This window comes from Lethenteron reissneri, chromosome 53 (genome assembly GCF_015708825.2).
Source record: "Lethenteron reissneri isolate LAM-NWPU_2019-01 chromosome 53, ASM1570882v1, whole genome shotgun sequence".
Classification (NCBI taxonomy): domain Eukaryota; kingdom Metazoa; phylum Chordata; class Hyperoartia; order Petromyzontiformes; family Petromyzontidae; genus Lethenteron; species Lethenteron reissneri.
Window position 1 is genome coordinate 5,433,236 of NC_083831.1, and position 11,808 is coordinate 5,445,043.

The following is an 11,808-nucleotide window of genomic DNA, read 5'->3' on the forward strand; positions in this document are numbered from 1 at the left end:
TGCCCCCCACCCCACCCACCGTGCCCCCCACCCACTCACCGTGCCCCCCACCCCACCCACCGTGCCCCCACCCACCATGCCCCCACCCACCGTGCCCCGCCCACCCACCCACCGTGCCCCCCCACCCACTCACCGTGCCCCCCACCCACCCACCGTGCCCCCCACCCACCCACCGTGCCCCCCACCCACTCACCGTGCCCCCCACCCACCCACCGTGCCCCCCACCCACCATGCCCCCACCCACCGTGCCCCCCACCCACCCACCGTGCCCCCCACCCACCCACCGTGCCCCCCACCCACCCACCGTGCCCCCCACCCACTCACCGTGCCCCCCACCCACCCACCGTGCCCCCCACCCACCCATGCCCCACCCACCGTGCCCCCCACCCACCCACCGTGCCCCCCCACCCACTCACCGTGCCCCCCCACCCACCCACCGTGCCCCCCACCCACCCACCGTGCCCCCCACCCACCCACCGTGCCCCCCACCCACCATGCCCCCACCCACCGTGCCCCCCACCCACCCACCGTGCCCCCCCACCCACTCACCGTGCCCCCCACCCACCGTGCCCCCCACCCACCCACCGTGCCCCCCACCCACCCACCGTGCCCCCCACCCACCGTGCCCCCCACCCACCGTGCCCCCTACCCACTCACCGTGCCCCCCACTCACCGTGCCCCCCACCCACCCACCGTGCCCCCCACCCACCGTGCCCCCCACCCCACCCACCGTGCCCCCCACTCACCGTGCCTCCCACCCACCGTGCCCCCCACCCACTCACCGTGCCCCCCACCCACCGTGCCCCCCACCCACCGTGCCCCCCCACCCACCCACCGTGCCCCACCGCCGTTTGGCTCCATGGGCTGATGATCAGATATCGATGTGACAGTCCTCGCCTCCGCCCCACCCGCACGTGGGGTCGCCACGCGCGGTGCGTAGGGTCTCACCAGGGGCGCCACGGTGGCTGGGAGATGTTCACCACCTCGCCTGGTACACAGGAGATGTTCACCACCTCGCCTGGTACACAGGAGATGTTCACCACCTCGCCTGGTACACAGGAGATGTTAACCACCTCGCCTGGTACACAGGAGATGTTCACCACCTCGCCTGGTACACAGGAGATGTTAACTGCCTCGGCAAGTGCTGTGAGCTTGAGGGGCAAGTGATGTGAGCTTGAGGGGCAAGTGCTGTGAGCTTGTGGGGCAAGTGCTGTGAACTTGAGGGTCAAGTGCTGTGAGCTTGGTGTTAGTGAGTCGCGCCTATGAGGGCCGGCACGGCACACGAGGGGGTGGGTGGCCAGAACCACGCTGGGCCGTCTTTGTCTTCCCCGTGGTGAATATTTAAAGACCACACCAGCCACTCATTTAAGGCCGAGTCAACCTTGAGAACAGGTTCAGGTGTTTTCCACCGCTGTTTGGCCGTGGCCGGGAATCGCACCCGGCTCGCCTGCTGAGTAGCGCGGTGCGCTAACCATTACGCCACCGCTCTCCCAACCTCTCCCAATGACAAAAGCCCCCCGTGTAGCCTTAGCAGATTGTTGGGTAAAGTGGTGTTAGCGACTCGCACCGATGAAAGCCGGCACGGGGGTGGGCGGACACACAAAGACAGAGATCGCACAGAGACACACACACACGCACACATGCACACACATGCACACACAACATGCACACACACACGCACACGCACACACGCACACACGCACACACGCGCACACACACACACGCGCACACACGCGCACACACACGCGCACACGCACACACACACACCTTGTGCAAGCACGGACACACACGCGCGCGCACCTGCGTTCCTCCGCAGGTGCGCGCGTGGCACGCGCGCGGCAGGTGGGGCCGAGGGAGGGTGGGGGGTTGGAGGGGGGAAGGGGAGGGAGGGGGAGGGAGGGAGGGGGAGGGAAGAGGGGAGGGGTGGGGGGTTGGAGGGGGAAGGGGAGGGAGGGGGGAGGGAGGGGGAGGGGGGAGGGGAGGGGTGGGGGGTTGGAGGGGGGAAGGGGAGGGAGGAGGGAGGGAGGGAGGGGGAGGGGGGAGGGGAGGGGTGGGGGGTTGGAGGGGGGAAGGGGAGGGAGGGGGAGGGAGGGAGGGGGAGGGAAGAGGGGAGGGGTGGGGGGTTGGAGGGGGGAAGGGGAGGGAGGGGGGAGGGAGGGGGAGGGGGGAGGGGAGGGGTGGGGGGTTGGAGGGGGGAAGGGGAGGGAGGGGGGAGGGAGGGGGAGGGGAGAGGGGAGGGGTGGGGGGTTGGAGAGGGGTGGGAGTGAGGGGGTTGAGTCACGGGGTCTCGCACCTGCGAGCCGTCCCCGCTGCACAGCTGCCGCCATCACCTCCCCCACCCCCCACCCCCCGCCCCCCCATCCCCCCACCCCCTCCAGCCCCCGCGGCGGTGAGGGAGGAGGTGATGGGGGTGGTGGTGGTGATGGGGGTGGTGGTGATGGGGGTGGTGGTGGTGATGGGGGGGTGGTGGTGATGGGGGTGGTGGTGGTGATGGGGTGGTGGTGGTGATGGGGTGGTGGTGGTGATGGGGGTGGTGGTGGTGATGGGGGTGGTGGTGGTGATGGGGGGGGTGGTGGTGATGGGGGTGGTGGTGGTGATGGGGGTGGTGGTGGTGATGGGGGTGGTGGTGGTGATGGGGTGGTGGTGGTGATGGGGGTGGTGGTGGTGATGGGGGTGGTGGTGATGGGATGGTGGTGGATGGGTGGTGGTGATGGGGGGGGTGGTGGTGGGTGGGGGTGGTGGTGGTGATGGGGGTGGTGGTGGTGATGGGGTGTTGGGTGGTGGTGATGGGGGTTGGTGGTGGTGATGGGGGTGGTGGTGGTGATGGGGGTGGTGGTGGTGATGGGGGGTGGTGGTGGTGATGGGGGTGGTGGTGGTGATGGGGTGGTGGTGGTGATGGGGGGTGGTGGTGGTGATGGGGGTGGTGGTGGTGATGGGGGTGGTGGTGGTGATGGGGTGGTGGTGGTGATGGGGGTGGTGGTGGTGATGGGGGTGGTGGTGGTGATGGGGGTGGTGGTGGTGATGGGGGGGTGGTGGTGGTGATGGGGTGGTGGTGGTGATGGGGGGGGTGGTGGTGATGGGGGTGGTTGAGGTGGTAAGAGGTGGTGGTGATGGGGGTGGTTGAGGTGGTAAGAGGTGGTGGTGATGGGGGTGGTTGGTGGTGATGGGGGGGGTGGTGGTGATGGGGTGGTGTGGTGATGGGGGGGGTGGTGGTGATGGGGGGGTGGTGGTGATGGGGGGGTGGTGGTGATGGCGGGTGGTGGTGTGATGGGGGGGTGGTGGTGCTGGGGGGGGTGGTGGTGATGGGGGTGGTGGTGGTGATGGGGGGGGGTTGTGATGGGGTGGTGGTGGTGATGGGGGGGTGGTGGTGATGGGGGGGGTGGTGGTGATGGGGGGGGTGGTGGGATGGGGGTGGTGGTGGTGATGGGGGGGGTGGTGTGATGGGGGGGGTGGTGGTGATGGGGGGGTGGGTGGTGGTGATGGGGGTGGTGGTGGTGATGGGGGGGTGGTGGTGATGGGGGGGGTGGTGGTGATGGGGGGGTGGTGGTGATGGGGGTGGTGGTGGTGATGGGGGGGGTGGTGGTGATGGGGGTGGTGGTGGTGGTGATGGGGGGGGGTGACGGGGGGAGGGGACTGGGCAGGTGGGGGCGCGTGGCGGGCCTCACTCAGTCAACATCGCGGGGCTCATGGATGTGTGTTGTGTCCTGTACTGTGTGTGTACTGTACTGTGTGTTGTGTGTGTACTGTGTGTGTACTGTGTGTTGTGTGTGTACTGTGTCCTGTGTGTTGTGTGTGTGCTGTGTGTATTGTGTGTACTGTGTGTGTACTGTGTTGTGTGTGTACTGTGTGTTGTGTGTGTACTGTGTCCTGTGTGTTGTGTGTGTACTGTGTGTACTGTGTACTGTGTGTACTGTGTGTAGTGTGTGTACTGTGTGTACTGTGTGTGTGCTGTGTGTATTGTGTGTACTGTGTGTGTACTGTGTTGTGTGTGTACTGTGTAGTGTGTGTGTACTGTGTAGTGTGTGTGTACTGTGTGTATTGTGTGTGTAATGTGTGTACTGTGTGTTGTGTGTGTACTGTGTGTACTGTGTGTATTGTGTGTGTAATGTGTGTGTACTGTGTGTTGTGTGTGTACTGTGTGTATTGTGTGTGTAATGTGTGTGTACTGTGTGTAATGTGTGTGTAATGTGTGTTGTGTGTGTACTGTGTGTATTGTGTGTGTAATGTGTGTGTACTGTGTGTTGTGTGTGTACTGTGTGCTGTGTGCATCGTGTTCTGGGTGTAACAACTCTACCCCCAACTCCAACACTCACCCTGTCGCCGTCTGTAGTATTACGACTCCCGTTTAGCCAGCAAAGCCTCACCGAGTCTCATCACCTCTTTACCAAGTACTATTGTCTATTGCCTATTGAAAACAATAGAAACTAGCAGGTAAGGCCCACTGAGCTATGTAGCTGATTTATATAAGTGACCGGCCCATTACAAATGATAGCTCAAGGAAGTTGCGTGTCGTGTGGGAATGAATGTCAGCCGAATCCTGTGGACGTGTGGTGCTGATATCGACCACGGGGAGAGAGAGAGGCACGCAAACTCCACATGCACAGCAGCAGCAGCAGCAGGCGTCAGGGTCGGGATCGAACCCACGACCTCATGTGCACCAGGCGAGGAACTTAACATCTCCTAGCCACCAGGCGAGGGAGTTAACATCTCCTGTGTACCAGGCGAGGGAGTCAACATCTCCTGTGTACCAGGCGAGGTAGTTAACATCTCCTGTACACCAGGCGAGGTAGTTAACATCTCCTAGCCACCAGGCGAGGGAGTTAACATCTCCTGTGTACCAGGCGAGGGAGTTAACATCTCCTGTGTGCCATGCGAGGGTAGTTAACATCTCCTGTGTACCAGGCGAGGGAGTTAACATCTCCTGTGTACCAGGCGAGGGAGTTAACATCTCCTGTGTGCCAGGCGAGGGAGTTAACATCTCCTGTGTACCAGGCGAGGGAGTTAACATCTCCTGTGTACCAGGCGAGGGAGTTAACATCTCCTGTGTGCCAGGCGAGGGAGTTAACATCTCCTGTGTGCCAGGCGAGGTAGTTAACATCTCCTGTGTGCCAGGCGAGGGAGTTAACATTCTCCTGTGTACCAGGCGAGGGAGTTAACATCTCCTGTGTGCCAGGCGAGGGAGTTAGCATCTCCTGTGTACCAGGCGAGGTAGTTAACATCTCCTGTGTGCCAGGCGAGGGAGTTAACATTCTCCTGGTGTACCAGGCCGAGGGAGTTAACATCTCCTGTGTACCAGGCGAGGGAGTTAACATCTCCTGTGTGCCAGGCGAGGTAGTTAACATCTCCTGTGTACCAGGCGAGGGAGTTAACATCTCCTGTGTGCCAGGCGAGGTAGTTCACATCTCCTGTGTACCAGGCGAGGGAGTTAACATCTCCTGTGTGCCATGCGAGGTAGTTAACATCTCCTGTGTACCAGGCGAGGGAGTGTAACATCTCCTGTGTACCAGGCGAGGGAGTTAACATCTCCTGTGTACCAGGCGAGGGCTAGTTAACATCCTCCTGTGTGCCAGGCGAGGTAGTAACATCTCCTGTGTACCAGGCGAGGGAGTTAACATCTCCTGTGTGCCAGGCGAGGTAGTTCACATCTCCTGTGTACCAGGCGAGGGAGTTAACATCTCCTGTGTGCCATGCGAGGTAGTTAACATCTCCTGTGTACCAGGCGAGGGAGTTAACATCTCCTGTGTACCAAGCGAGGGAGTTAACATCTCCTGTGTGCCATGCGAGGTAGTTAACATCTCCTGTGTACCAGGCGAGGGAGTTAACATCTCCTGTGTACCAGGCGAGGGAGTTAACATCTCCTGTGTGCCAGGCGAGGGAGTTAACATCTCCTGTGTGCCAGGCGAGGGAGTTAACATCTCCTGTGTACCAGGCGGAGGGAGTTAACATCTCCTGTGTGCAAGGCGAGGTAGTTAACATCTCCTGTTGTACCAGGCGAGGTAGTTAACATTTCTCCTGTGTACCAGGCGAGGGAGTTAACATCTCCTGTGTACCAGGCGAGGGAGTTAACATCTCCTGTGTGCCAGGCGAGGTAGTTAACATTCTCCTGTGTACCAGGCGAGGGAGTTAACATCTCCTGTAGACCAGGCGAGGTAGTTAACATCTCCTGTGTACCAGGCGAGGTAGTTAACATCTCCTGTGTACCAGGCGAGCGGCATGTAACATCTCCTGTGTACCAGGCGAGGGAGTTAAATCTCCTGTGTGCCAGGCGAGGTAGTTAACATCTCCTGTGTACCAGGCGAGGTAGTTAACATCTCCTGTGTACCAGGCGAGGTAGTAACATCTCCTGTAGACCAGGCGAGGGGAGTTAACATCTCCTGTGTACCAGGCGAGGGAGTTAACATCTCCTGTGTACCAGGCGAGGGAGTTAACATCTCCTGTAGACCAGGCGAGGTAGTTAACATCTCCTGTGTACCAGGCGAGGTAGTTAACATCTCCTGTGTACCAGGCGAGGTAGTTAACATTCTCCTGTGTACCAGGCGAGGTAGTTAACATCTCCTGTGTACCAGGCGAGGGTAGTTAACATCTCCTGTGTACCAGGCGAGGTAGTTAACATCTCCTGTGTACCAGGCGAGGTAGTTAACATCTCCTGTGTACCAGGCGAGGTAGTTAACATCTCCTGTGTACAGGCGAGGTAGTTAACATCTCCTGTGTACCAGGCGAGGTAGTTAACATCTCCTGTGTACCAGGCGAGGGATGTCAACATCTCCTGTGTACCAGGCGAGGTAGTTAACATTCCTGTAGACCAGGCGAGGTAGTTAACATCTCCTGTGTACCAGGCGAGGGTAGTTAACATCTCCTGTTACCAGGCGAGGGAGGTTAACATCTCCTGTGTACCAGGCGAGCGAGTTAACATCTCCTAGCCACCAGGCGAGGGAGTTAACGTCAGGATTTCGCGACTGTGTGTGGTCCGTTGAAGTCTTTCGCACCGTACTCGGCCAGCCGTGATGATTATACAGAAATGAGTTGTCAATCGCGATGATGATGATGATTGTAAAGTGCGCCTTGGTTCCGATGGGCAGCCAAGACCTGCTGCTGCTGCAAAGATGACGGAGGAGTTTGCGTGGTGATGGGTTTTTAAATCCTCCTTGACGACATCTGCCATGTGGCTGCTGCTGCTGTGTGATCCCAGCTGGGGTGAATTGCAGACAATGTGTGTGAATGTTGAACTTCGTTCGCACCGTACGTAGCCAACTGTGCTAATCGGACGCTTTAATCAACGGGAGGTGCCGGTTCAAGCCGAGCGGCATTGTGCGACTTGGCTTGGCTGTGGTGACGAGCAACGGGCTGACACCTCGAGCCACGCAGACGTCTCAGGGCCTGTCTCTCGTCGCCGTCAAGGTCCTCCATGCTCGTGAGCAGAGCGTCAGGGGCCACGAAAGCACAAAGATTATCACAAATCACAGGCCTCTTGATGATGTTGTGGGCCTTGGTCAGGTCAATGAGCAGAGCTTTAGGTCCTATGAAATGCCCTAAGCCCTCTGCTGAAATGTCTTATTATTATTGATGGCGATGGTATCCATCTCATTGATCTGCTTACAACAAGGGATAGACCACGGATGATGATGATGATGATGATGCTGTTGATGCTGTTAATGCTGATAGTGGACATCTCATTGATCTGCTTACAACGACGGATAGACCACGGATGATGATGATGTTGATGCTGATAGTGGACATCACATTGATCTGCTTACAACAACGGATAGACCACGGATGATGATGCTGTTGATGCTGATAGTGGACATCACATGATCTGCTTACAACAACGGATAGACCACGGATGATGATGCTGTTGATGCTGATAGTGGACATCACATTGATCTGCTTACAACAACGGATAGACCACGGATGATGATGCTGTTGATGCTGATAGTGGACATCACATTGATCTGCTTACAACAACGGATTAGACCACGGATGATGATGCTGTTGATGCTGTTAATGCTGATAGTGGACATCTCATTGATCTGCTTACAACAACGGATAGACCACGGATGATGATGATGTGATGCTGATAGTGGACATCACATTGATCTGCTTACAACAACGGATAGACCACGGATGATGATGCTGTTGATGCTGATAGTGGACATCACATTGATCTGCTTACAACAACGGATAGACCACGGATGATGATGCTGTTGATGCTGATAGTGGACATCACATTGATCTGCTTACAACAACGGATAGACCACGGATGATGATGCTGTTGATGCTGATAGTGGACATCACATTGATCTGCTTACAACAACGGATAGACCACGGATGATGATGCTGTTGATGCTGATAGTGGACATCACATTGATCTGCTTACAACAAGGGATAGACACGGATGATGATGCTGCTGTTGATGCTGATAGTGGACATCTCATTGATCTGCTTACAACAACGGATAGACCACGGATGATGATGATGCTGATGATGCTGCTAGTGGACATCTCATTGATCTGCTTACAACAACGGATAGACCACGGATGATGATGATGCTGATTGATGCTGATAGTGGACATCTCATTGATCTGCTTACAACAACGGATAGACCACGGATGATGATGCTGCTGTTGATGCTGATAGTGGAAATCTCATGATCTGCTTACAACAACGGATAGACCCACGGATGATGATGATGCTGCTGTTGATGCTGATAGTGGACATCTCATTGATCTGTTACAACAACGGATAGACCACGGATGATGATGATGATGCTGTTGATGTTGATGCTGATAGTGAACATCTCATTGATCTGCTTACGACAACGGATAGACCACGGATGATGATGATGATGCTGTTGATGCTGTTAATGCTGATAGTGGACATCTCATTGATCTGCTTACAACAACGGATAGACCACGGATGATGATGATGCTGTTGATGCTGATAGTGGACATCTCATTGATCTGCTTACACAACGGATAGACCACGGATGATGATGATGCTGTTGATGCTGATAGTGGACATCTCATTGATCTGCTTACAACAACGGATAGACCACGGGTGATGATGATGCTGTTGATGCTGATAGTGGACATCTCATTGATCTGCTTACAACAACGGATAGACCACGGATGATGATGATGATGCTGTTGATGCTGATAGTGAACATCTCATTGATCTGCTTACGACAACGGATAGACCACGGATGATGATGATGATGCTGTTGATGCTGTTAATGCATAGTGGACATCTCATTGATCTGCTTACAACAACGGATAGACCACGGATGATGATGCTGTTGATGCTGATAGTGGACATCTCATTGATCTGCTTACAACAAAGGATCGACCACGGGTGATGATGATGCTGTTAGTGGACATCTCATTGATCTGCTTACAACAGCGGATAGACCACGGATGATGATGATGATGCTGTTGATGCTGATAGTGAACATCCATTGATCTGCTTACGACAACGGATAGACCACGGATGATGGATGATGCTGTTGATGCTGTTAATGCTGATAGTGGACATCTCATTGATCTGCTTACAACAACGGATAGACCACGGATGATGATGATGCTGTTGATGCTGATAGTGGACATCTCATTGATCTGCTTACAACAAAGGATCGACCACGGGTGATGATGGTGCTGTTGATGCTGATAGTGGACATCTCATTGATCTGCTTACAACAACGGATAGACCACGGGTGATGATGATGCTGTTGATGCTGATAGTGGACATCTCATTGATCTGCTTACAACAACGGATAGACCACGGATGATGATGATGCTGTTGATGCTGATAGTGAACATCTCATTGATCTGCTTACAACAAAGGATCGACCACGGATGATGCTGTTGATGCTGATAGTGGACATCTCATTGATCTGCTTACAACAACGGATAGATCACGGCTAATGAGTGATGCTGCTGCTGGTGGAGATGGTGCGTGGGGGTGATGGTGGAGAGAGCGAGGAGTGTGTGAGTGGTGAGGAGTGTGTGAGTGGTGAGGATGTGTGAGTGAGTGTGTGAGTGAGTGAGTGGTGAGGAGTGTGTGAGTGAGTGTGTGAGTGGTGATGTGTGAGTGGTGAGGAGTGTGTGAGGGTGAGGAGTGTGTGAGTGGTGAGGAGTGTGTGAGTGGTGAGGAGTGTGTGAGTGGTGAGGAGTGACTGGTGAGGAGTGTGTGAGTGAGTGTGTGATGAGTGTGGAGTGGTGAGTGAGGAGTGAATGAGTGAGTGAGGAGTGAGTGAGGAGTGAATGAGTGAGTGAGGAGTGAGGAGTGAATGAGTGAGAGAGGAGTGAGTGAGGAGTGAATGAGTGAGTGAGTGAGGAGTGAATGAGTGAGGAGTGAGAGAGGAGTGAGTGAGTCAGTGAGGAGTGAGGAGGGAGTGAGGAGTGAATGAGTGAGGAGTGAATGAGTGAGGAGTGAGAGAGGAGATAGGAGTGAGTAAGGAGCATTGAAAGAGAAGTGAATGAGTGAGGATGAGAAGTGAAGAGTGAGAGAGGAGTGAATGAGTGAGGGGTGAGTGGAAGTGAGAGGAGTGGATGAGTGAGGAGTGAGAGAGAAGATAGGAGTGAGTGAGGAGTAGTGAGAGAGGAGTGAATGTGAGGAGTGAATGAGTGAGAGAGGAGTTAGTGAGTGAGTGAGGAGTGAATGATGAGGAGTGAATGAGTGAGTGATGAGATGCGAATTGACGGAGCCGGTGCCTGTGAGCGATTTCAAGATCAGGTTTTTATAATTTAATAAATTAAAGTGAACCCAAGATCGGGCCCCACGTGTCGACAACCCTGAGCATCACGACGCACTCGTAGCCACGGCGATGTCCACCCATCAAGCATGCACCGTGTGAAGACATCACCATTAACATCATCATCATCGATAGTCAAACAGCCGCCACCACCACCACCATGTCTAGCCAGCCTCATGCAGAACGATCGTCATCACCGTCAACATCAGTCATCATAATCCATAACAATCACCATCAATAACAATCATCTTCCTAATCCATAACAATATACAGCTTCACTCCTACATCCATCATAGTCATCATCACTCCTCCCACATATTCCACAACAATCATCGTTATTCACCACCACCACCAGCAGCTTGTGTACCCATCATCACCAACATCAACAGCCAGGGCACATAGCTAAGATAGGGTCCTCGCCTATAACGTCTGGCATTCTCCCTTGACACGACAATCCCACGTGTGTGGAGTCCCTGGCAGTGCCATCCCGACCTGCTGATGAGACACTGAATTTCAAAACCGTCCCGGAGCTTGGCTCGCACTCGAGTGTCCAAGCCTCGCCGCTGTCGACAAGACGCACTCCCGAGGGGGGATGCGACCGCGTGTGGCTCACGGGATGCGCTAAACGGGCGACGACGACGACTATTGTCTAGACCAGGGGTCGGCAACCTACGGCTCCGGAGCCGCATGCGGCTCTTTACGGGCTGCTTCTTGACGATGAGTACGTATGTACTCAGATGCATTGCAGCTCTTGAAATACTGAATTTGTACCGAATTGGAAAGAAATGGCTCTTCTTGTTATTGTGGTGTTGCCGACCCCTGGTCTAGACGAGAGGGGAGCATGTCCCCAACTGGTGCCGTGAGCAGAGCCTCTTCTGCGGCGCGAGGCTCGCCGTTCTCTGCGCGTCAGCGCCGCGGGGGGGGGGGGGGTTCGCCGCGGGGGGGGGGGGCTGTCTCCGCGGGGGGGGGGGCTGTCTCCGCGGGGGGGGGGGGGGCGGCGGTCTCCGCGGCGCCCCCCTCAAGCGCTCGTGATACGGCCACCCGGGACGAGGCCACGGTGG

The 11,808-nt window shown here is 56.0% G+C and overlaps 1 protein-coding gene across 1 annotated transcript in view; it reads right to left on the bottom strand.

Annotated features, from left to right (window-relative positions):
• Positions 1 to 2,518: 2,518 nt before the first annotated feature.
• Positions 2,519 to 11,808, bottom strand: part of LOC133356205 (uncharacterized histidine-rich protein DDB_G0274557-like) — a gene marked incomplete at its 3' end in the record, with an annotated part of 35,888 nt that continues 26,598 nt past the window's right edge. Inside the window, 8 exon segments of the mRNA XM_061573581.1 lie at positions 2,519 to 2,635; positions 2,638 to 2,686; positions 2,737 to 2,795; positions 2,797 to 2,844; positions 2,846 to 2,953; positions 2,956 to 3,025; positions 3,156 to 3,187; positions 3,189 to 3,212. Of these exon segments, the coding sequence (XP_061429565.1) occupies positions 2,519 to 2,635; positions 2,638 to 2,686; positions 2,737 to 2,795; positions 2,797 to 2,844; positions 2,846 to 2,953; positions 2,956 to 3,025; positions 3,156 to 3,187; positions 3,189 to 3,212 (507 nt within the window).